General features: G+C 47.6%; 7 protein-coding genes across 7 annotated transcripts; 4 read left to right on the forward strand and 3 right to left on the reverse strand.

Annotated features, from left to right (window-relative positions):
- Window positions 1-196: 196 nt before the first annotated feature.
- On the forward strand, window positions 197-496 carry FOMMEDRAFT_77985 (uncharacterized protein; the record flags this gene model as incomplete). The annotated part of the gene is made up of 2 exons (XM_007264117.1): window positions 197-253; window positions 320-496. The coding sequence occupies 2 exons, from the start codon at window positions 197-199 to the stop codon at window positions 494-496; spliced, it is 234 nt and encodes a 77-aa protein (XP_007264179.1).
- Window positions 484-8,672, reverse strand: FOMMEDRAFT_119510 (uncharacterized protein). The gene is made up of 23 exons (XM_007264118.1): window positions 8,280-8,672; window positions 7,760-8,229; window positions 5,844-7,699; window positions 5,452-5,778; window positions 5,258-5,395; window positions 4,777-5,204; window positions 4,609-4,722; window positions 4,341-4,556; window positions 4,144-4,287; window positions 3,941-4,079; window positions 3,710-3,878; window positions 3,567-3,658; window positions 3,442-3,516; window positions 2,785-3,389; window positions 2,628-2,732; window positions 2,545-2,575; window positions 2,266-2,488; window positions 2,085-2,209; window positions 1,786-2,025; window positions 1,512-1,724; window positions 1,054-1,455; window positions 846-995; window positions 484-785 (listed from the first exon to the last, which is right to left on the reverse strand). Exons 1-23 carry the CDS (start codon window positions 8,435-8,437, stop codon window positions 603-605), a joined length of 6,603 nt encoding a protein of 2,200 aa, XP_007264180.1. The 5' UTR covers window positions 8,438-8,672; the 3' UTR covers window positions 484-602.
- A 496-nt stretch (window positions 8,673-9,168) lies between these two features.
- Window positions 9,169-13,889, forward strand: FOMMEDRAFT_104469 (Trs120-domain-containing protein; the record flags this gene model as incomplete). The annotated part of the gene is made up of 15 exons (XM_007264119.1): window positions 9,169-9,325; window positions 9,376-9,773; window positions 9,837-10,210; window positions 10,261-10,378; window positions 10,434-11,265; window positions 11,319-11,505; window positions 11,561-11,687; window positions 11,736-11,833; window positions 11,888-12,316; window positions 12,375-12,629; window positions 12,684-12,991; window positions 13,048-13,087; window positions 13,141-13,321; window positions 13,375-13,582; window positions 13,642-13,889. 15 exons carry the CDS (start codon window positions 9,169-9,171, stop codon window positions 13,887-13,889), a joined length of 3,960 nt encoding a protein of 1,319 aa, XP_007264181.1.
- A 266-nt stretch (window positions 13,890-14,155) lies between these two features.
- On the reverse strand, window positions 14,156-14,730 carry FOMMEDRAFT_132448 (vacuolar protein sorting 55; the record flags this gene model as incomplete). The annotated part of the gene is made up of 4 exons (XM_007264120.1): window positions 14,156-14,219; window positions 14,280-14,493; window positions 14,562-14,654; window positions 14,712-14,730. The coding sequence occupies 4 exons, from the start codon at window positions 14,728-14,730 to the stop codon at window positions 14,156-14,158; spliced, it is 390 nt and encodes a 129-aa protein (XP_007264182.1).
- Window positions 14,731-15,100: 370 nt separating this feature from the next.
- On the reverse strand, window positions 15,101-15,669 carry FOMMEDRAFT_104474 (Elf1-domain-containing protein; the record flags this gene model as incomplete). Its single annotated transcript, XM_007264121.1, has 3 exons — window positions 15,101-15,377; window positions 15,428-15,553; window positions 15,603-15,669. The coding sequence occupies 3 exons, from the start codon at window positions 15,667-15,669 to the stop codon at window positions 15,232-15,234; spliced, it is 339 nt and encodes a 112-aa protein (XP_007264183.1). The 3' UTR covers window positions 15,101-15,231.
- A 189-nt stretch (window positions 15,670-15,858) lies between these two features.
- FOMMEDRAFT_104477 (kinesin-domain-containing protein) lies at window positions 15,859-19,845 on the forward strand (the record flags this gene model as incomplete). The annotated part of the gene is made up of 8 exons (XM_007264122.1): window positions 15,859-16,382; window positions 16,433-17,071; window positions 17,124-17,761; window positions 17,812-18,227; window positions 18,275-18,727; window positions 18,780-18,909; window positions 18,974-19,125; window positions 19,183-19,845. The coding sequence occupies exons 1-8, from the start codon at window positions 15,886-15,888 to the stop codon at window positions 19,843-19,845; spliced, it is 3,588 nt and encodes a 1,195-aa protein (XP_007264184.1). The 5' UTR covers window positions 15,859-15,885.
- Window positions 19,846-20,043: 198 nt separating this feature from the next.
- On the forward strand, window positions 20,044-24,034 carry FOMMEDRAFT_104478 (kinesin heavy chain; the record flags this gene model as incomplete). The annotated part of the gene is made up of 16 exons (XM_007264123.1): window positions 20,044-20,195; window positions 20,257-20,448; window positions 20,505-20,515; window positions 20,583-20,656; window positions 20,709-20,865; window positions 20,922-21,065; window positions 21,132-21,361; window positions 21,424-22,062; window positions 22,115-22,363; window positions 22,416-22,745; window positions 22,796-22,945; window positions 23,005-23,166; window positions 23,232-23,372; window positions 23,432-23,618; window positions 23,689-23,845; window positions 23,977-24,034. The coding sequence occupies exons 1-16, from the start codon at window positions 20,161-20,163 to the stop codon at window positions 24,032-24,034; spliced, it is 2,916 nt and encodes a 971-aa protein (XP_007264185.1). The 5' UTR covers window positions 20,044-20,160.
- Between the last annotated feature and the right edge of the window lie 275 nt (window positions 24,035-24,309).

Consider the following 24,309-nt stretch of genomic DNA (forward strand, 5'->3'; position numbering starts at 1 on the left):
CGGAATGGCGACGCGCTACGTCACAGTCACACTGTAGCGTGATATTCCTGCCACGTCTTCATTCATTGAAGTATTTCAGCGTCTACTACTACATCTTCAGTAACGACGCAATCATGGTACGCCTTAACTAGACTTTGCGTCATGCACTTTGCTGACAGAACAGTAGGGATTCAGTGACAAGGCTCTTGGTGGTGGGATGATCCTCGTCGCCATCTTCGTCTTTACATATTATACTACCTGGGCTATGCTACTTGTTTGTCTACCTCTACACATTGACTGTCAAGAAGCTACTAAGTAATGAACTTGTCTTTTGTTATAGCCTTTCCTTGACAAGTCAAATCCACTCCACGATTTGTTCCCACCTCGTGAATGGGCTGTCCGCATCCCTGCTTTCCTCTTCGTTGTCGGCCTTTCAGGCATTGGCTCTTTCATTGGTGTAACAGTTGTGAAGGAAAATAGGAAGAAAGCTTTGAAGGCTCGTCAGCGAACGGCATGACCCTTCTATTTTTCACTCTGCTAGCAGTATTTGTACAATTGTATGTTTATTAATCTTACTCCACGTCAGGGCAAACTGATGGATTAGAAGCGACCAGTTTCTTTTTCTATCCGTTAGGAGTACGAATGTCTCGTTTACTCTTGTCGGGAAGCATACGCCCGAGCTCTCGCCTTGACTCCAATGCGTTAAGTTTCTCTGCGGCGACAAGCTCCTGTGTCACCTGTGCGATCAGCAAGGCTATGGGTACCTCAGGTGGAGGCTCCGAAATGCTCTTCAGTGAACGAGCGAACTTCACAGTATAGCACATTAATTATTCGAGCCTAAGGCGAAGAAAAGAGTTGAAACACACCTTGTTGGCGAAGGACTCGCCTTTGGCTAGAGCTTTGACCCGATTTAAAGTCGCAACATGCGAGGTTGACTCCAAAGAGATAGTTGAGCGCATCGAACGCAGGAAGAGGAAAATGTCAGCAACAGATGACCACACTAGATTCGCTATCGGCTATTCAATTGTTAGTCAGCTTAGAAGTTGTATGTCTTTGCTTTGAAAATGGGCGCACCATCACATCTCCGACTTCAGTGTCCGACTCTAAAAGGTTCACTAATCGTTCGAATGGAGGCCATAACTCGTTCCAAACTAGTGATGCATTTCGGTCCTCCAGCATGTGGTCCGCAGCAGATGGCATCCCATCATTCGTGATACGAGCCTCCTCCGAACAGGTACGGGAAAGGAGCAGCCAGAGCTTGATGGCAACGTAAGCTTGATTGACATCGGAAGCTGTCAGGTCAGGTGGCAACCCAAAACCTTGAATTTGTGCTCGGAGTGAAGAATGATAGCTGGCGGAAAAGCTACTGAGATTATCAAAAAGTTGAGCGGCAGGCTTCCACTCTGGACTACTTTGCAGTGCCTCCAATACTAGCGCATTCCACGCTCTGACCGTTAATGTATGCCTATTGCTCCTCTGAAGTGCAATGGTCAATATACGTCCGGAAATTTCTGATAGCATACAAGTCTGACCTCAGATGCATTATCACCAAGATACCGGTACAAGAGGCCTCTGTCAACACTTCCGGCTCGAAGGATCACTGTGCTTGCAGACCGGGATGCTTGAATGCCATACAGGGACTGGATGTCTGAAAAGCTTAAGTTCTGCAAGAAGAATAATGCATCAGCCCCTAGGCGACTGAGAGAACCGCTTGACAGGTAATTTAATCCAGGTTTGCATAGTGACTGGTGCAAGAAATTGTTCCCTGAGCCAGGCGAGACGTTGCTTCATAAATGAGAAACATACCTCTACCATTGTCTTCAAAGTCGTGGGTGTGACTCGGCATTTCCCTCGTAGGCCTTCGGACAAGATATCCACTACTACGGCAAGGATGACGTTGCGATCTTGTGCAGATGCACCAGGTTCAGAAGCCGTCCGGCGATAGAGTGCGGAAGTTACTTGGAGCAGTCGGCGCAACGATTGTTCATGAATGTCAAACCGTACTAGAGAAATCCGTACAGCGTTTTCCAGGTGGGGCAGAAGACCCTGTGCAGAAACTTATTAAACACGGAATTTGCCTACCAAAGATCTATGCAAATACATACTCTGACTTGGGCCTTGTTGTACTGAATTAGTGTCGCTGCGGCGAGAAGCAAGGGGTTCGGGTCAAACGCTTCATCGGACAGCTCGCTAGCATTTCGTAAAATCGCGACGATGCTCTCGCCGAAATCTTTATGCAAATGCTCAGTTGGTCATTGGATTTGCAACAAGAAAAGTTCCACGTACGAGATAGACTGTCCGACGAAAAGCCCTGGAAGTGTACATTTTCGATGTATTTCCTGAAGTTCTCAATGATATTCTTGCGACCAGGCTCGTTCTGCATGGCTACCATGAACTGTAGCGTGTCTCGAAGTAGAATATCCGGTAGTAGTGCCTGTGCGTCGACGTTACGTGCGTTCCGCGCCATGACAAGTCGAAGAACGGAGAACATTTCTGGAGTGAGGGATTGCTGCAAGAGACGATGAGCGATCTTCCATTATTGAATATACTCAGGACGAAGCAGACCTTGCTGAGGTTGTAAAATGTGCCCGAGTGCCTGGATTTGTTCGTTTAATATCGCAACAAAACCGAGGTATGAGACAACTAACATCGTGAAAATATCCTCCAGAAGAGATATAGTCTGTCCAACTAGGTAGTCATCTTTTGTTGTTGTCGACGCTGCGATGAACTGGATTACGTCGGTAACTTGATGTCTAGATAATTAACGTGAGGCTTCTGCTGTCTTTGAAGAAAAAGGTACCGTACACGAGGAGATCTCGAGAACTTGCGTAGTTTAACCATCGTCTGCGATATGCTTGAAGTGCCGTAAGAACAAGCTGCTTCAGATCACTTCCGATCTCCTGCGAAAGAAGGTAGGAAACCCGCTTCACTGTCCTGCGGACGGATTCACGCAGATGGCGCAGGGGTATGGCTTCTACATCGTGTTTGTAAATGACGATAATAAACGACTGAAGCATCATCTTTGCCTGCGGATAAGGAAAGTCTGAGAAGCTTTCCAGCATATACTGGAAGACTCCTAAGAAAACGTCCACCACAATGGACCCCACAAGAACGGGATATGTCGTATCATCTTCTGCCCCACTTGCAATCATAGCGGACGGTGCAACGTCGTAAAGCCGATAAGCGTCCAATAGCGTCATCAAACCCTGTATGCATGGTAAGGCGCTTGAATTGAGTGCCTTTAATTCGCCAAACTGCACATGGAACGAGTGGCCGCTCGGTGCGGGTACGAGACTAGCTTCCGAGAAACCGAAAAGTGCGACGAGCTGCATCTTGATCTTAAGATAAGAAAATATGTCAATGGAAACCCCGTCCGCGATCATCTGCAGGCTTAAGAGAAGCAAAGAAGCCTGAAATAATCAGCAGTTGCATACGCTTTTTTAATAGCTATTCGGTGCTTACTTGTAGCATCGAAGCATCCGGGTCCCTATTCTGAGTAGTCTCTGTTTTCTGAGAGGATGTTATGCCATACATAGCCTGTATCTCTCGTAAGCGGCCGTTCGTCCTTAGGAAGGCACGCAGCATACCAAATGAGCAGATATACCAGTTTCGTCGGCATCAGTCCTCTGTAGAAACTCGTCATCCATAAGCGTCTCTATCACGACGTCCCAAGTTAAAACTGCTTGCGGCTAATTAGATGTGCACAGTCAAAATTTTGAAGAGAACTAGCCTTTCCACGTCGGAAAATGTGACCGGAGTTGCAGAAGGAACGACACCAACTCCAGTCGATCAGAGATCGGTGCATGGGACAGATATTCGCTGAAGCAAAGTGTAATTGCTTGCTGATGCACTGGCTGGAGAGTCTGTACCCATGCATCAACAGCCAAGCGAATCTCCTCCTAAGTACACGACGACAGTTAAACGAAATATCTCTTATGATGGATCGAGCAAGGGAACCCACATGTTCGCTTGACCATAAACAAGAGAAAAAGCGATAGAATATCTCCATCACGCTGGACCGCCACTGCCTACCTTCGACGGTAAATGAAGGCTTTGCAACATCGAGTATAATCTGAAATAATTTTGTTGCAGTAGAAAGTCTTGAGAAAAGGGTTAATCTGTCAGGCCTGCAACTGTTTCTCAGCAGTGGGTTTAGATTCATACTGGGTCTCCCAATGATCATCCTTCCCAAAATGTTCTCGCAGGAGCTCCTCAAAGTGCCTTGCGTCCACTACTAGGACTCGCAAAAGCAAAGTCGACCTGAAGTCATTGACTTCAGGTATTTGCATGTCATAAACTTTCCAGGCACTGCAAATAAATGTTAGCTTTAATGATAACAAACCGTCATGGGAGAAACTTGCCATCGAGTCAAGAAGAAACTATTTCTCAAGATTATCGCTTCTAGCTCTTGCATAGAGAGTAGCGATGACTCCGTAACAAAGCAAGTAAGAGATTTTGCGATTAGGCAACGTAACTCATCCGTGCCTTCTTCCACATATCGGGCCAGTATTTCAACGAAATCGATGTCTTCCAGTGCTGGCTCCGTCGAGAATGACGCTCTCTTAATAGCCTTTCGCCTTAGGACCTCTCAGAAAGCTGCAGGTCTTCTCACATTGACACTTGGCGTACCTTGAGAGACCCTCAATGTCAATCTCCTTTACCAGACCCAGTTCTTGCAGGCGTGGTCTATCGCACCCATATAAAAGAAGGAATGAAGAGAGTGTGAGCCGAAAGAAACGATCCCTTGCAATACGATTCTGTCAATTAGATTCGGAAACCAAGTTTAAGATGACTTACAACTGGTCATTCATACTGTCCCTTTCGAGCCGTGCGAGGATATAATTCACGAATCTGTCGTGAAGATCCGAGATCAATCTTTGCAGGTCCAACCTCCCAAGAGATTTGATCCAAATTGACATGAAAACTGCCTCTGCCAGTTTCATATGATCGTCAAATGGCGCATTCAGGTCTCGTGCCAAGGCAGATATCTGCAAAAACGTGTTTACTGGTATGTCAACTCCCGATGATGCAAATATGCAGAGCCAGTCAAGGCCTTTCTTCAACCCGTCATAATCACGAGCTGCAACATCTGTTACAACTCTCCAGGGTTCCAAAAGAGGGGCGTTGACATGTTCAAAGCTGGTGACGGTAGCGTCAAAAGCAGAAGTCCAACGCGCTGTTCCTTCAACGTCTCGATTAAATAGGCGAGGTAAAGTAGGCAAAGGCTATATATACAACGTTCAGCTAAACTTCCTTATCATGAGTACCAGAAACTGACCTTGTAGGACGGCAATGTGCTAGGGAACACTGTGAGCCATTTTAGGAACAAGTCATCGATTACCGAAAATGCTATGGTGGTCTGGCTAATTTTCATAATGCTCCTTAGGACCTTATCAGCGCAAAGGGGCAACTCTCCCTATAATGTCAGATTAGATTACAATACACAAAAGAGTATTTGTACACGTAATATACCTTATCTCCGTGAGATAGATTAGCAGAATCCAGTTCATGATTAAGCCAGGCAGAATCCATTGCAATACCCGAAATTGTGTCGAATAGAAGTTGTGCATACGTATCTGGGTCCTGACAATGTATAGCAAACATCCAACGAGTTGCATATTTATCCAAGAGACTTTTCCTACAAGCCACATAGTCACCGCCGTTGTTGACTGAACCGGATGATGTTGAGCGCGACGGGTTGTTATTAGGCCAGGCATGATTCTCTGCTGCAGAGGGTACACCGGGAAGGCTTTTGTTCTTTGCAATGTATTCGCGAAGAATGATGACGAGATTATCGTCCTTCCGGGAATTAAAGAAAATGAGCTGAACTTTACGTGCAAAAGCAAAACTAAGGAATTTCTAACCTCGGATAAAACCCATGAAAGTACAGCCCTCATCAGCCTAGCTATGGCGTAATCTGAGGCCATACCGTTCGGCCATAACTTACGGGTGAGTAGAAGGAACCCAGACTCGTTCACCGAGATATCAAGGTCCTCGAGGCACGACTCAACTGCAACGATCAGAAACTCGACGTTTGCAGAGATATCCAGACCAAGAGGAAGAGAAAATGAACACAGTAACTCGCTCGGTCGATCACAGGACGTGAAGAAACCTTCGGGGAGATCCATGCTGTCGAAAAAGCCTATGTGTCGCAAATGACCAAGCATGATGCACGCAGCCTGTACCTTTTGCAGGCCAAAGCTTCCTCCGAGGACATCTCGTATATGCGCTACTGAGACCACTTCCGCTGGGTGCATGTCCGAATCTCCCGGCAAATTATCTTCTCCTGACATCGCTGTGACACGCAAAAAGTCATCAACGACTTCGTCCTCTTCTGATAAAGGGGACTTGATGAGGGAAGTTATAAAGAGGAGGGTTGGCCAATCAAAAAGGAAAAACGGAAATTGACGTGAATAACCATTTCTTTGTAATAAATCTTGAACTACGACCGAGGAGCGTAGACGATCCGACAGCAGATATGCGTGGTATAGCTTCTCAAGATGCTGTAACTCGAAATTGTCAACACCAGCTTGAGTGTCGGCTGTTGACGAACGATCCCGTTTCACAATAATGGATCCAGAAGCGATCCCGTATTTCAACAATTGTAACTGCGTCCATAACAAGGTCCAGAAAATGGCCACTTCTTCAAACGTACAGTGTAAGATATCCTGTTCTTGCAGAAGGACCTCGCGATAGAAATCGAGGAATGACGATCTGAGGTCCGTCCAATTAATCGTAATTCGACTCGAGTCTGGCTCGGAGTGGCAGACCGGTAAATGTTCAAATGAATCTCCATGCAAGCACGATTGATGCACATATTGGTTGCATGCCATGCACCTGTAACCCTGGGCAATGTAACCCCAGAGAGGACGACGACATGCCCCGCACAAAGAGAGCGTAAAGACGTTGACAAGTCTGAAAGCGTGGTGGCCCTTATTTACTATATCAGAATCGAAGCCGGACCGCCTAGGTCGGACATAGGAATACCGGTGCACAGCGACTTTTTGTGTACTCGGCTCACCAAAGACCGGATAGTGCGCAAGATAACTGCCGTCCGGAGAATCGTAACAATTGGAATGAACTGCACACATACAAAATGGACAGAAAAGTCCGAAATCGCGTATTTGTTTCACGCATACGTGGCAATCATGCAAGGATGACCCCTCAAAGACCACCGACGAGGAAGCAGGACTGAAGTGCCAAGGTACAAATTGATGATAATGTGGATGTATGCTACTTTGGCGGGGACGATATGGGTCCGTCTTCTGTAGTGTCTCCGAGTGTGAGTGAACTGGTAACGGCTTGCTGATGCTCAAGTGACCGAAAGCTTTTGGCCAAAAAGTCAGTAAGAGGGAGATGGCTAGTTGTCTTGATCGCGCCGAGTGATAAGCCACGACTTGCAACAATTCAAGTGGCGTGTCTGGCTTATATTCCGCGAGGAAGCAAAAGAAAGCCTGAAGGCGGTGACTCAGGGTAAGATCTTCTGTTGTCAAATCCACGTTATCGAGAATGGCAGTCAAAAGTGGGCCTACAACGGATGACAAGTAGTAGATCTCCATTGACTGAGCTGGAGCGGAGGAGGCCAAAACGCCTTGAAAAGTTAGGTTCGGAGGTGTCCATCGCTGCCAATCTCGAAATGACGTTGGCCCTACGAAACTGCTATCTTGCGCTTCATCGACTTGGATGGCGACAATTGGAGCATCAGGCCCGTTGTCAGATTCTGGTAGCTTGATATCAATAAAGAGGTTTCGAAAACTAATCGGAGGTGGAAATTACGAACCATCATGGTTGATTTGTATGGCTGACGCAGCTAATGACCCAGTCTGCAAACTGCGAAGGTTGTATAACATCAACCTAAGCAGGCTATCCTCAAAGAATGTCAATATTCGTCTATGCATACTCGCCGGGAAGGTTGAGAAGGCAGGGATAACAGCATGACCGATGTCGCTTAAAACCCTTGGGTTCCCTTTATGCATGAAGACGAGAAGCTGCCAAACATCTAGTGAAAGAGCCTGCAGGGCGTTAGGTGGTCGAGATAATCTAACAGAGCGAATTTGATAGCGACAGTCTTCAAGAGTAATTGAACTTAGGGTCGAAATGCACTGTGATAAAAGGTCGGACGAAGGCCGCTTTGTTCGTTTCGGCGAGAACGATCGAGAGCGTTTCCCGCCTGCATTGAAACTCGAACGACGGAATCGAAAAGGAGTTGCTTTCTCTGCAGAATCTGATCCCGCAGCATCAACTCCTATGCTAAATGTCAATTAGGATGCCTTCTGGACTTGAACGAGATTGCTCCCTACCTCTCTTCAAAAATATGCCAAGATTTGAGCTTTGCAACGATTAACACGTCCTTAAGTTTACCCAATAGATCAAACGTGATATCAGATGAGAATACCGCGTCTAGCTCATCATCAGAATCGCTATCTGCGAGAGACAACGAAGCGGATGCGGAGCGCATTGCGTGACCTGGCTTGAGCCTGAAGCCCGACTTGAACGGGAGAAGATGCAGGCCCGTCCGATGGGCTCCAACATCTGCTTGGAACGAGTCCCAGACTGGTGGGGGACGTGAACGATTTTGCAGCTCATTGAGGATGTGAGTGAGAAGCTTCTGCGTTTCTTGACGGGCTTTGTCTGGTTTAACTGAACTATCAGAAGTAAGGTTTGTGAGCCTATTCAGATCTAAAGGAGGTTTTTCTGCGGCAGGAGATATTATTGAAGTCGCAATCTGGGATAAAGTCCGTGAACGGCCACGAGTTTGAGGAGTAGGAGTCGCATCAAGGCCAGGTGAAATGCGACCCTCTGTCAAACTACTGGATGGTTGCCAGTCAGGGACAACCAAGCTAGATTTGACGTTCTGTGACGTCGCCCCAATGCCACGGAACGAAGAGTCAAATGGATCCATAAGAAAGTCGGATGGTCGAAATCATCTAAGATTATTCCCGCGTAAAATGGAGTTGTGATGTCAATGCAGAAGCAGTTTAAGAAATGGGCACGCAAATGCTCAACCGCGTGACGGACGCGACTTGAACACCTCTCTCTACTGAACACCGACTGATCTTCTTTACTGTAATTTCGACTATGCAATAAAGACAGCGTAGTTTGGATGCGTAGATTGTTAGCACTTTGAAGAACGACGTGGATTGACCGCCCTTTCAAGAAGCATCGGATTGTTCGCACTTTGCGTGCATCATGGAACACTTATTTGCGTCTCTGGCGCATATCCGCATACTGTTACTTCCGGTAGGGAACATACAGCGGGCGACGTTCGACGGATGGGCCGGAGACATTAAGGATTTCGAGGAAATACGTTTGAGCGATGTGCCCGCTGACAGTCGAGAAGATAGAGGTACGGGGCAATCCATGCAACTCAGTATACAAGTGCTGATTCTTAAGCAGCTCGTTTCATGCCGAATCCACTTGCTACTGGGACTCTATTTCTGAGCTTTCTAAGGCACCCTCCATCTCCTTCATGTGGAAAGCTTGACTTGTTTCGTCCATCTGAATTTCCCCTTGGGGTCGTTGGAATCGCCAATTGCTCACAGTCCGATGCCTTATCATCCATATACTCGCAATTTAACGGGACTCTCGCGGAGTTATTCCCTCCCGACTCAATTTTCCCACTTGCACGAAACTGCTTTGTTTTTGAAGAAGGAGATGGGAATACCAATCTGAACATAGGGAATCATATGCCAGGCCTGGTGGTAATCCCGAGTATGATGGGAAACAAAAAGTTGTACATTGGTACGCTTCTGGCCGAGCTATGTTCAAATATTCTAGGCGAGTTTTCTATGATGGTGAGTCGTTGAAGATATTCAAGCGTTCATGAACTCGGGCATAACGTTGAATTATGTTTGCAGATAAAGACGCTAGAATCCTCAGCCGGGACCGACGCACTTAATGCTGGATTACTCGCACGTATGCCACTTTACAAATCAAGCCGTGCGTCGCTAGATGCTCAAGATGCTGGGAGGCCCTCCAGCGTCGCGTCTCCTTTACATACTCTTCCGGAGAATGGTTTATCTACTCGCCAGTCAGATCCAAGGTTAAACATGAAACGCGCTTCTACACTAGGACCTGGTATCGGTGGAACGAGTAATCGAAGCTCACAGCAAATGGTACAGTCAAAGCGCCAGGGTACACTCTCTTCTTCCTCAACGAAACATGCGAGATTGTACAAAGTCTTGGGAGACCTATTTCTCCTTGCTGGTCGGACGATGGATGCCTCAATATGGTGAGCTTGAAAGTTACAATTGCCGTTCACCATGGTAAACTCAGAGTCAGGTACAATGAAGCAGTTCATGTTCTAAAGCAGCCACAAGATCTGATGTGGCAGGCGTCGGCCTTGGAAGGTGTTGCCATCGCGGGGGTGATAGATGCCTGGTCTACCATAAATAGTCCGGTACGCTGTGTATTTATACATGAATGCAGGGGAGAGATTCTGAATACAGTTCAAGGTCACTGCGAATAACCAGTTAGCAGACACATGGAGGGACCTCGCTGAGAAACTGTCGAGCGCCGTGTCCCTGTATTATTCTGCGGCTGAGGTTGCCGAAGCCGAGGGCTGTATGCCTGAACTATCGTTCCTGTACATTAATGCTTGCATCCGTCATGCCTCACTCATGTATTACATGTGCTTAGCAGACGGCATGCATCCCCTCGCATTTGACGGCCTACTCCACGGTCGAATGGGCGATCGGCAGTCTGATGATAAGATACGATTAAACCTCATCAGCGGACGTTCGGGAATCTCACGCTCAGATATCTCGGAGATCCTTGCGCAAGCTCATGGGCCCTGGCTATTACATCTTAGCTCTCGTGAACGCATCGGGGCTCTTCGAGGTCTTGCCCAAATGTATTCGGGTTTGTTCTATAGACGGAAAGAAGCCTATGTTCTGAGAGAGCTCTTAGCCTGTCTGATGGATCTTGTAGTTCAAGGCCGCGAAGAAGCAAGAGGGTCGTCTGACCTGTCATTGGTTGCATCCAACAGTTCAAGTCCAAATGTAGCCATCAAAGAGAATAATGTCGGTGTGCGAGAGAGAGATGACGTGGTCGGCAACGCAAGTATTCTGCGACTCGTGAAGTACGTCTGTGAAGTGCACGGCGTCGACTTGGGTCATGTCAGATTCGCCACCAGCGGCGGTAGTAACGAGCGCCAGCAACGTCCCTCATCAGAGATACGGCCGGTCAAGCATCAGGCATCAAGCCAACCCTCGCGCCGATACACCTGGTCAGAGCTTCAGGTGGGATTAATCAGGGAGTCACTCGCAGTTGCAGAAGCTCTACCCGGTAAGCCTTATTGTGCGTGTCGTCAATTAACCAGTTACTGATTATACGCAAAGATTACGCAGCTGTTGTCCTATTTGCTCTGTCTGCTCTGCAAGATCTATATTCCTTACTTGACCCAGAAGACCAGTTCCATTTCCACACTGCCGCTTCACGTGCTCTTGCAACGCTTAGACGTCGAGGAGATGATAGGAAGCTGGGATACTGGCTGGACGAACTTATTCTCAATGTGCGCTACGTACCGTAAGTGCATTATTTCTGACACAAACGATGCGCTCTAATACAATTGACGCTTAAGGATGCCCTTTGGTAAACTACCTCTCGAGAGGCCATGGTCAGATATCCAGGAACAGGCAGGGAGTGGTGAAGAGCTTGCTAGAACTGATCCTTTTCTGTTTAATCCGAGACGGCTGTTAAGCAATAAGGTATGTCCTCAAACACATTGGTTAACGTTTCATGCTTACTTTCGTTAGCGCCAAGCATTTGCCGTTGCCAACGAACTCATAGAATTTGTTGTTACATTGGAAAATCCGTATTCTGTGGCGCTTGACATTCTTGAAGTGCAACTCAGGTGACTAATTCCCAGCGGTATTGGATATCATTTATCTCTAACGAAAGTATGCAGTACTTCTGGTGCCCCCTTTGTTGGGAAGCCCCAACCAGTCGTAATTCCCGGTAACTCGTTTGAAACTGTAACATTATCTGGTCAGGCTACGGAAGCTGGCATACTTGTTGTGCGCGGGTGTAGCGTGCTATTACCAGGAACCGAACGACACGAGACACTACTTCCTATACTTAGCGAGGACGAAGAAGAAAGCCGCTTTTTAAAAGCCATCGCGAACTTAAATGAAGAGGGGAGGTCAAAAACACCCTCTCTGAATGAGAGGTTTGATAGAAGGCGTAAACACACTAGTGCGATTTCTTCAGACGCTGGCGAAAAAGCACCCAAACCGATAAAATATTTGGAGTTAAAGATTGTCCCAGAGCAACCGTACCTGCGAATACGTCGGACATCACTCACGAATGGTGCCGTCATGGTCTACGATGGTGAAACGTATGTTATACTTTCTAACGTGTCAGAAAGGGAAATTACTCACGCAATTCTTAATTAGATCGATCATTCGCCTCACTGTTGAGAACGTTTCCAGCCTTCCGATTGACTTCCTTGATCTCTCGTTCGAGGACTCAACGAAAGCACAGCTCGAGCAGCTACTCAATGAGGATCTGAATGCGTTCGATACGTACGAGACGGAGTATAGTTTAGTGCAGAGGCCCGTGTTCTCTTGGGAGCCAGACAAAACTCGAAAAGATATTCCTCCTGGGAAGGAAAGCGTCATCCTCGTCAAGTGCTTCGGGAAAGCGGGATGGTAAGTTTTCCATACTTCTTGATATCCTTCTGCTAACATGACTCTGGGACGAAGCACCGACGGAACGATACACATATCGTATTCCTATGCTCATCGACCGCGCGATGGCTCTAATACTCCGCAAACTGCATTCTATACGCGACAATTGCTGTTTCCGGTCCTTGTATCCGTTTACCAAATGCTAGAGTGTTCAGGAATGAATATTCTGCCGTTATCTGCCTTGGCGGATGCAGAAGATGTACGGAATGAATGGGGCAGCCTGTTAGCCGATATTGACGATGTCGCTTGGTGCGTCCTTGCGCTGGACGTGCAGAATATGTACGGATTGGCTTTCGAAGTCATTCTGTCGTATAATTCAGAAGGTATGCGTGAGTTCAGTTGTCGATCTAGAGCCAGACTACTGATTGTGTGTTCGTAGTTTCAACCTCACGGGTGATCCCACCAGGATCAACATATAGGTATGCACATAAAAAATTTACTGGAAAGCCTGATTTTCTAAGTGCCCGCATAGATTATTATTGCCCATTGAGCGATTCTCTCTACTAGCATCTGCGTGCGATAAACCTATACCTTCTTTAATGAACCGACAATTCGTAGTTTCTGGCCTAGCAAGCGATGAGGATAAAGCTCAAAGGGAACTCTTCTGGCACAGAGAGGAACTCCTGAAGAGGGTGCATGCGTCCTGGAAAGAGGTATGCCTTGTCGGATTTTGACTACTTTTCGATGCTCAGTTTCTTTCATTCAGGCTGCAGGGTCCAGAACAGGAGAGTTGTCATTGCGACAGCAACGTTTCACTCAGCCGATGCTGAACACCCTCCGAATGGACGATATACGCGTTAGTTTGTCCTTGTCAGACATCCAGGGCAGTGAATCGTCTACACATGGCAGAGGGACCTATGTTGCATCTCCTAATGAATACGTAGTGGTGACAGCAACAGTGCAGAATCTGACGCGTAAGTTGACTGTTAATTATACGAGAACCGTTACTAAATACCATAATTGGATTATCAAGCTTCATCCCTTGTGCTATCACTTTCGCTCAGCGCTGAACCTTCTGAAAGTGTCTTATACGATGGTTCCCTGAAAGACATCCCTCTTGGTCGTATAGCAAGTCAAGAGTCGAAGGAGCATCAGGCTACCGTCATTTTCGTGGCTCAAGGCAACTTCAGGGTCTTCGCACAAGTTCGGGAGGTGGTCGTTGGCCAAGAGTCAAGAGTGTGTGGGATGGGGCATATCGTGGTGGAGTCGCGGGACGATTGAGAATTAGACGGGGAATGGACTATTATCGTGATCCTTTCACTGTTATTTTCGAGGTTTGGACTTATCTTTATCAATTACTCGCGTGTTCGGACGTTGTCGTTATTGTCCTAAGTGATGCATCTTTCCTTGCATTGCACATTGATATAGTTTTGGAAACTATTCGAAGTTGAAAGAAATTGCAGCGATAAATAATCGACATTATTACAAATACGTTCCAAGACGAATCCCCAAGTCCACAACACCAGGGATTTGATACAGTATCAACATTAGAATTCGTCTGCCTCCTGGCTGAAGGTAGCTGTATACGCTAAGATCGTTCCATACACAAGTCTGGGGCGCATCGCATGTCAGCCAACACCGCTTTACAAAAGCTTAGAATGGACTACGTACCCTCCTCCTATAATCGACATCACACATGCAGCGGGGTGGATAATCTCAGAGTGTGCAAGGATGAGTGGGAGGGCGAACCCGGTGACGACAATCATGGACGTGATGAAGCGCCCAAGGTCAACTGGGCCTGATGCCTCTCCGTCCGTTGAGAAATCATCAGAACCGCAATGCGCGAATATGGCGTTTGGGAGTGGCGCGACGACGAAGGTCAAAGCTACATATTCCAAACAATTACTCAGGAATGAAGGTGAATCTATGTTTGGAGTGCGACCAGCGACTCACCGACAAGCAAAGGTAACCAATTCTTAAATAACGCGCAGGACAGGATGATGAGTAGGAAACCAACGGCGAGGACGAACGAGAGCAATATCACAGCTTTGAGAGGGTGATCGCTCAGGATTGAGAAGAGATTCAGCGTGCTCGATAGCTTACTCTTTAATCCAGCAGCCATATTGTGGTTTGTTACCAAAGGAGTCGAAGGGCGGGGAAACGTCTTGAACAAGCTGCGTTGCGCGCTGCGGCACGGTTCGGTCGCGAGTCCGTTTAAGGCAATTCTCGTACGTAAGCGTCCTCAATAAAATACTATTAATTATAATTTATTAACTTTTTAATGCGTTGTGCGTCTCTTGCAGGTGGACATATGCTCAGGGTATGATTATAACGATGTTCCTTAATATCTTAGCTGACATGGATGGACTTTGTTTGCTTCACGTGGCAAGCCTCGACGGTGAGCAAAGGTTATTGTAGTGGGGACAAGTCGTCAGGGACCGAGCACGAATGTCGTTGAGTTCGAATGTGCCGTTCGGACGCAGGGTAGACTGAGGGCACGCAAACCCGTGAATTAATAGAGGTACGGGAATGCCTGGCAACGCGGTGATGGAGAATATATACAATTGATGCGAGGTCGTATGAAAGAATATATGCAATACTTTTTGGATCTCATCGTACAAGTCTAATCGTCGTCGCTGACTTCAGCCCTCTGGCGAGGCCGCGATCCAGATGCTACTGCCCTTCGCATATCATCACCGTCCATTTCGTTTTGTGCAGCATCCGCAGCGTCAATCCACTCCGAGTATACGTCAATGGGCTCAGTCAAATCTAGGGGACCGTTAGAAGAAATTTATGCCCGACTGAGTATTGGAACATACGGTTAACTCTTCCTTGGAATCTCTGTCCACAAATTCTGCACAAAAGGGTTGCAATACCTTCCTTGCGATCTATCTTAACATTTACAGACTTCTCATGGTGACAAAAGAGGCACGTGAACGTCGTGTCTAAAGGCCAGGTCAATTAACGGCAAGTAGATACATCGAATTAGCGTACCGAGAGGTGTACGTTTTCGCGCAGCAGATGTCGCAGGCTTTCTAGACGATTTCTTCCGTTTGCCCATGCAGGAAAATGTCCAGAAGGAGACTCGGCCGCGTGGCCACTCATTTATGTGGATGTGGAGAACACTGGCACGTGCACCACGTGAGCAGTCGCGTCGAAGTTGTTGTGCCGCGTTGGTGGCTACTGCGACGCGTCTCTCTAATTTCGCGAAGATATCTCCTCTCACCATATCATGGCTACCCGCAGGCCTGTCTCGCGCAGGCAACCATCAAATGCCATGAATCCTCCCCCAATACCTTCGTCATCATCTGCTGGAATCAGTCGATCTCGTTCCGTCCTGGCTAAGGCTCGATCCGAACTTACTACTCCGGTGGAAGATCCAAATGAGGGTTCAGATGGCTTCATAGGCTTATCTCAATCAAATGGGAAAAAATCGCAATCGCAATCTTCAAACGATGGAAGTGACTCGCATATACAAGTCGTCATTCGCTGTCGTAGGCGTTCCGAGCGAGAAATACAAGAAGGGTCCCCAATTATTATATCTACTGAAGGACCGAGAGGTCAGAACGTTACCATTGAAACCGCTGCAATCACCTCCGTCCTAGGAATTGTAACGTTACCTCCGACACGTACCTATCCATTCGACGTCGTCTTCGGGCCAGAGGCTGATCAGTCCATGGTTTACCAGGATGTCGTTCATCCAATGCTGGACGAAGTTCTGAAGGGGTATAACTGCACTTTGTTTGCGTATGGCCAAACTGGCACAGGCAAAACGTACGTCATTTCCAACTGTTGTTCTATAACCTATTTATGGTGCATCACAGTTACACCATGCAAGGTGATGTATCCCTCACACCACTCGGAAATCCGACTGCACAGGCAGGCATGATACCGCGCGCGCTCTTCAAACTTTTCCATCAGTTGGAAAGCTCCGGCTGTGATTACAGTGTCAAGATATCCTATGTTGAACTCTACAACGAGGAGCTTCGTGACCTTCTTGCCACGGACCTGTCCCCTCCATCCGGTCCCGTACAACCCATGAGTATGGGCAGCCAAAAGGATATCCAGAGCGGTCTTAAGATCTTTGACGACTCGAGTAAACGAGGCGTCTTCATCCAGGGATTGGAAGAGACTCCAGTCAAGGACTTTAATGATGCACTGGCTTTACTAGCGAAGGGTAGTCAGCGGAGACAAATCGCTGCCACGAAATTCAATGACCATTCCAGCCGCTCGCACTCTGTCTTCTCCATCACCGTACACTCAAAAGAGACGTCGACTCTAGGTGATGACCTACTGAAAGTAGGCAAGCTCAATCTCGTTGACTTGGCCGGGTCAGAAAACATTGGAAGATCCGGTGCAGAGAACAAGCGTGCTCGCGAGGCTGGTATGATCAATCAAAGCTTACTTACTCTTGGAAGAGTTATCAATGCTCTTGTTGATAAGTCATCCCATGTGCCGTACAGGTATAATCACCGTATTTCTTGCATTATTTCGAAGACACTGACTTTCTTACAGAGAATCGAAGTTAACTCGCCTCTTGCAAGACTCGCTTGGTGGTCGTACGAAGACTTGCATAATAGCCACGGTCTCTCCCGCACGATCGAATATGGAAGAGACCCTGTCTACTCTCGATTACGCCCTACGTGCGAAATCCATCCGCAATAAGCCTGAGGTCAACCAGCGCATGTCCCGTAATGCTCTCTTGAAAGAATACGTTGGAGAGATTGAGCGACTGAAGTCGGACCTTCTTGCTGCGAGGGAAAAGAACGGAATATATTTCTCTGAGGAGACGTGGACTCAGATCAACAACGAACATGAGCTACGACAGACAGAGGTGGAAGAATGCAAGAAACAGGTCGAGATGATCGAGAGTCAGATGAGATCGGTCAGGGAAGAGTTTGAGCAGAGTATCGCTCTGCTCATGAAAACAGACGGCGAGCTGAAGACTACGAAAGAGAGGCTGCGAAAGCGTGAGGGCGAGCTAGTCGAGAAGGAAGGCGAACTAAGCAACGTCAAGGTCGCTTTTGAAGAGGAAGTGGTAGTGCGCATGGCTCACGTAGCTACCGAGGACATCCTAGACGATGTAGCGGACGGGCTCAAGAAGGTTGTTGAGCAGAGCACAACCGATGTTTCAGGCCTCTTCGGCAAGATTGGTGAGTTTTTGTCCAGTTACAGTCCACGCCTCTTTCTCAGCACACTCTAGATCGTAAAATACAGGAGTTTAACGCGAACTCCAAGGCCATGAAGGGCCAGAGTACGCTTCTGGATCAAGAATTGCGTTCATTCTTGTCTACAGTGGAAACATTCGTCAAGTCGGCAGATCAAGCCGTGACGAAAACTAAGACACTGGCAGAAGCGTTTAGGAAAAGGGAGATATCCGCACTAAGCTCTCACAGTCAGACCCTTGAAGAACAGATTGGCCGTGTCACTAGTGCACTGAAAACTATTCAGTCGAAAGAGGATGCTTCGGAGCAGAACCTGACAAATATTTGGACAATCGTCAAAGAGGTTCAAGACCGATTGGCAAATGAACTGTCGATCTGGTCAGGCACCACTCAGGATGACATTCAGGCGATGTGTACTGATATTGAGCAAGCGGCTGCCACTAACTTTGCATCAGTGAGTTGGAATAGTCTGGAGTTAAAGCCTGTACTAACTTCAACCAGACCCAGCAAGCCATTCAATCTTTGTGGTCTGTTATGGAAAGGCTTGTTAGGGACACCCGATCAGCTATTGAAAGCGAACGTAAAGCAGCGGAACGGCAGAACGAGCTCGTTGCGCATGCGGCGCGTGCTGAAATCGCAAGGCTGCGAGAACAGAATGCTCGCTTGTCTGAGCTCCTTGACTCAGAAAAGAGAAGTGCGCTGAAAGCGAGAGACGCGCTTGTCAAGAGTATTTCTTCATTACTTGTGGATTTCACCGAAGAACGCGATCGCGGGCTTCGCGAAGCTGTTTCCGGTATTCAGGAGTCAAACGTCCAAGGAACGGAAAACATGGAGACCTTCGCGAAGAAGCATGACGTGTTGATGAGCGAATCTAGCGCGCGTAGTCGAGCATGGAGTGCATCATTGGATAAGGTTGCGATTGATGGTGCTCAGGCTAAGCTGTCCGCGACTGAGGTAAGTTAATATTGTTTCAGTGTTCTGGCAACGTATTCTTGAATTACTTCAGAGCGCACAATCAGGCAGTACTTCGGTTCAAAATGGCCTCTCTGAGCTACGAGGCTCGACTTCTGCGGCGATTTCATCACACTCAGAGGGCATCATTCATGTTTCGAAGGCATTAAACTCGTGTTCAAAAGGTTCGTATCACAAAGAATCAATACGATTAGCTATCTGTGCTTAGCTTCCACTCTGAATTTCTAGTGTTTGAACGTGAGCACAAGATCAAGCGAGTGCGCATTGATACGTCAACACACTTGGCGGAAGACGCGCAAGCTACATTCCAAAGCACGCGGGACCTAGTAGACTCGACGTCTAAGGAATTTGACACATTCAGAAAGGACGTCACTGCAGAGGTACGAATAATCAACTTCGATTTTTCATTTCCAGATGAATTAATACGTAACATACAGACGGAGCGCCTGCAGAATGAACTACGTTCCCACTCATCCTCAGCATCCTCGCATGTGTCGTCAGTCCAACAATATAATAAGCGGATGCTTGAACAAGGCACACGACAAAACCCTCCGACGGGAACGACACCTCAGAAACGGAAATGGTCTTATGTTGACAAGTGGGAACGGACAAAAAATCGAACGGATTTATTGCGAGAATACTACAGACAGCGAGGCCCTATCTCAGCGGAAAGTGCGCATGACACGTTGCAGAACGAGGATTCGATCCTGGACGTGCAAGAGGCGGAGAATTTGGAGGAGCACACAGAAGGAGATAATCCAGGACAAGAAGTTGGGGGGGATGGTGCTGACGCTGCCGAGCACAATAATGCGACTAGCGAGGAACCACAGGCGGCTGCTTCGCCACCAGCAAAAGTGGAAGAGGAATCCGGTCCGTTGCCTTTGTCGGAATCATCATCATTAACTACCCTACCTTCGGAGGACCTTATCGAAACGCAACCGGCACCGCAACCAGTGGCACCCGCATCTAGGTCGAATCGCAGAGAAAGCGGAATTCCAATGAAGGTCCAGCCCCCTCGCCCTACACTACAGGAGAAATCCACAAATATTCTTCCGGAACCTAGACCAAGAGTCATTAGAACGACACGAGTCAGGCGATAATAGCTAATTTTATTCGTTTTCGGTTCGTTTTGTAAGATGCTTTGCCGCACTTTGTACAATATACAAGTTATTTTTATACGTGGAGAATGTATTGCTATTGTGCTGTAAAGGGGAAAAGTCACGACCAGGCTGACTAAGCTTGCCACTTTGAAATGTGTGGTAACACGCAACGCGTCCACCGCGACGAACCTCCTAAACGCTCATTAGAACAGGACCGGGGCCACATTCACGTCGTATCGCTATTTCGGTGCAGAAACTGATCGCTGACGTGGAAGTGGGAAGTGTGGCACGCGTTCACTCCTGTGTCAAACCACCATGGCGTCGAGCACGAATATTAAAGTCGTATGTCGGTAAGTGGTACAACTGTTAATGACAAGGCACGCGCAACTTTAAGGCTAATGTTGTTATTAGGTTCCGACCGCAGAACTCGATAGAGCTGAGGGAAGGTGGAGAGATTGTCGTCGCTTTTGATGAGAATTTACATACCGTCCAGCTGAGGGCTGCGCAAGCTACTGCTGGTCCAGAGAAGGATGGCTTCACATTCGATCGCGTCTTTCCTATGACCACGCAGCAGGTCGAGATCTTCGAGTATGGTGTGAAAGAGTGCGTTTCATGGTTCATTTTTGGCTTGGAATATGCTTAATCATCTACCTATGCAGTATTGTTACAGGTACGGCGATGTTCACGCCGAAGCCACCTTCGCACTAATGTGCGTCTATGCTAACGTCAACTTACAGATGTTATGGATGGTTACAATGGCACTGTCTTCGCGTACGGACAAACTGGAAGTGGAAAGACCTTTACCATGATGGTAAGCAACGCTATATAAAATTTTACGATTACAATTATCTTACAGAGTGCAGGGTGCCGATATCGACGATGACAACCTCAAAGGCATTATTCCTCGTATTACAGAGCAGATCTTCTCGTCAATTGTCGAGTCAGATCCACATCTCGAATATCTGGTGAAAGTGTCGTACATGGAAATTTACCTGGAGCGTATCCGAGATTTGCTAGCACGTAAGCAATATATGGCGAGGCTTCGACCAACCCGGGACATACTGACCGCATTGCAGCCCAGAACGATAACCTGTCAATACACGAGGAGAAGAATAAGGGCGTGTATGTCAAGAATCTGTCTGATTACTATGTAAGCAGCGCAAAGGAGGTGTACGAGATTATGAGGCAAGGTGGACAGGCGCGAATCGTATCAGCTACCAGTAAGCAATTTTATTCATATATGCGCTCTTAGAGTACGTTCCTGACATATATGTTCTCGCGCAAAGATATGAATGCCGAGAGTTCTCGGTCACATTCAATTTTCCTGATCACAATCAACCAACGGAATACGGACACTGGTGCCCAGAAGACAGGAAATCTGTATCTCGTCGATCTGGCTGGTTCCGAGAAAGTCGGTAAAACAGGAGCCTCCGGTCAAACGCTCGAAGAAGCAAAGAAGATCAATAAATCGCTTTCGGCCCTCGGGATGGTCATCAATGCTCTTACGGATGGCAAAGTACGTCATCCTGGAATGGAGGTATCGCATTGTATGGCTAATCTTCCATTTTGCCGGTCTAGTCTACACATATCCCGTATCGCGACTCGAAGCTTACCCGTATTCTTCAAGAGTCCCTGGGTGGCAACTCCCGAACGACTCTCATAATCAATTGTTCTCCTTCATCTTACAATGAGCCTGAGACTCTCAGTACCCTTCGTTTCGGTATTCGTGCCAAGTCAATTAAGAACACTGCTCGTATCAATACTGAGCTCTCACCTGCCGAACTCAAGGCCCGTCTCAAGCAAGCACAGACAGCCAATGCATCATTCCAAGCATACATTGCTGCGCTGGAGGCCGAACTGGCAGTCTGGAGAAGTGGAGGATCCGTCGATCAATCAGAATGGGCTTCTGCTGACAAGGCTGGTGCTCCCGCACCACCCAAGAAAGCACCTACGCCCTCGACGCCCTCGTCAGCGAGAAGCGTTACACCGATCAATCCAGTTATTGAGAGCTTGCGAGGAGACCTTGATTCTAGGCCTCAAACCCCGACTGTTGTTGGCCTTGACAAGGATGAAAGGGAGGAATTCTTACGTCGCGAGAATGAACTTAGCGACCAGCTCGCGGAGAAAGAAAGCGCGTTGGCAGCCTCGGAGAAGGCCCTGAAGGAAACCCGCGAGGAACTGTCGTTCTTGAAGGAGCAAGAACGTTCACTTTCGGCGGTAATTAAACTCTGTTTCTTGTATAATGTCCTGCCTAATATTCTCTCCACAGGAAAACAAATCCATGTCGACTCAGTTGAACGATTTGAGATTGCAGGTCGAGCGACTCGATTATGACAACAAAGAGGGTGCAATCACCATAGATATCTTGAAAGAACAGAACCAAGATGCGACGCGTGAATTGGAGGAGTTGCGACAAGCAATTGCCGACCTTAAATCCAACCAGAAGGACCCTTCGCTTGAGGATAAGGAGAAGAAAAAGCAAGAGAAGATGGCCCTTATGATGGCGAAATTTGATACTGTGAGTAACATGGTACTTGTCATGTAACAAGGAGGCTCAATCGACGCTACAGCAAGGAACATTCTCCGAGAAGGACGAAGCTTTGCGAGCGCTTCTCGTGAAGCTCGACTCCACTGATGCCGAAAACATTGCTTCTTCGTTGAGCTCTGATGATCTAGTCCTAATCCGGCGGCAACTTTCTGAAGGCCAGTCGCTTGTGCGCGAGACAGTCGAGCGCCTACGCCAAAGCCAGGAGGAGAACGAAATACTTACACGCAGGCGCGACGAAGTGGAGTCCCGCCTCGCTGCTCTTGAAGCCGAATACGAGGAACTACTCGAGAAGACGATCAACGATGAGGAGACTAGCAACATCGACATTGCGGAATCTATGGCCGAGCTGAAGGTATGTTTCATTTACGTGGCCTACGAGATATGTCACTAACAGTTGCTTAGAACAAGCTTGAGGCGCAATACGCTGCGAAGCGCGAAGCTCACTTGAGCGAGGTTGCAGACCTAAAGCAGCAACTTGAAATGCGACAAGCCGACATCAGGAACTTGCATTCCACTATCGATGGGTTGAAGGGTGTCAATGAAGAACTGAAGGTTCGCAGTTTATTAATACTCGAAGTTATTTGTCTGATCAATCACCCGATCCCTTCTAGCGCGCGTTTGCTGTCACATCAGCGGGCATTGAGGGCGGCAAGAATCTGGCAGAGAGCGCTGCCGATCTTGAGCGGACGCGCAAGGCTATCAATGTTCAGCTTGCTGAATTCGATGGTGTCAAGAAGTCTCTCATGCGGGATCTACAGAACCGATGTGAAAAGGTCAGCTTGTCACGAAATTGTGTTTTTACATCATTCCACCTACTAATCCATTTCGAAATGTTAAGGTCGTCGAACTAGAGATACAACTCGACGAGATCAAAGAACAATATAACAACGTCATCAGGAACAGCAATACTAAGGCACAACAGAAGAAGATGGCGTTCTTAGAGCGTAACCTAGAGCAACTGACTCTTGTGCAGAAGCAGGTAAGCATTCCTTCTACTTAAAACGCACTTCACTTCTGATATACCTCTTGCACATCTAGCTTGTAGACCAGAACTCCGCCTTGAAGAAAGAAGCGGGAATTGCTGAGAGGAAGCTTCTCGCACGCAATGAACGTATTCAAAACTTGGAAGCTTTGCTTCAGGATGCAGACAGGCGTCTTGCTGTACAGAACCAGAAGTTCGAGGAGCAGCTTCAAGCCGTCAAGGACAGGCTAGACCAAGCACGAGGTTTGATTATTCGCACTGTTGAAAACTGTCGGATTTGTACTGACGTCGTTCATGGTTTACCAACGAACAGCGCAAAAAGCAGCGAGCTCGTCACCTCTTAGCTTTGGACGAATAGCGAAGCCGCTGAGAGGAGGCGGTGGAGCAGCGCCAGCTCCGATGAACTCACCACCCGCTGGATTTCCTGGAAACATGAATCCTCTTGCTCGGGTACAGAACGAAGACTCAGGGTACGTGGAGTGCCACAACTTCTTTCACTGCATGACGCTAACTAATGCGTTGGGGGTTTTCCCTTGCTCCTGTATACAGAGGCTCAGGTGAGGTCATCTATGCATCAGTTTTTCTTCTGTTACTGAGATAGCATACTTGCAGCGAAACGAGCATCTTGGTTCTTCTCATCAGGTGCGACGGGAAGGTGATCCGTAGTTACGATTATATTAGCTTGACCTTGACTAGACTACATAAGTATACCCTCCCGCTCTATCGACTCACTGCTGCGCACTAGTACTAGTAATACTGCATTAATACAATAAATGGATGGCTATGGTGTACTGGAGAATGATGAGTCGATCTAGGCGTCAGCGCGGGCCACATCAATGAGCTGTTGGTCAGGGTAGAGATCAACCCGGAGATCACGACATAAAAGGCAAACTCGGTGATAGACACGATCGGCTTCGTTCTTTGATGCGGATGT

The sequence above is a fragment of the Fomitiporia mediterranea genome (genome assembly GCF_000271605.1).
Source record: "Fomitiporia mediterranea MF3/22 unplaced genomic scaffold FOMMEscaffold_3, whole genome shotgun sequence".
In the NCBI taxonomy this organism is placed as follows: Eukaryota; Fungi; Basidiomycota; class Agaricomycetes; order Hymenochaetales; family Hymenochaetaceae; genus Fomitiporia; species Fomitiporia mediterranea.

Coding starts and splice junctions, on each gene's coding strand:
- FOMMEDRAFT_119510 (XM_007264118.1), bottom strand. CDS start 8,437: ATGCGCTCCGCATCCGCTTCGTTGTCTCTCGCAGATAGCGATTCTGAT. Junction 8,230..8,279: donor TGGCATATTTTTGAAGAGAG/GTAGGGAGCAAT, acceptor ATTGACATTTAG/CATAGGAGTTGATGCTGCGG. Junction 1,725..1,785: donor CTTTGAAGACAATGGTAGAG/GTATGTTTCTCA, acceptor TTCTTGCACCAG/TCACTATGCAAACCTGGATT.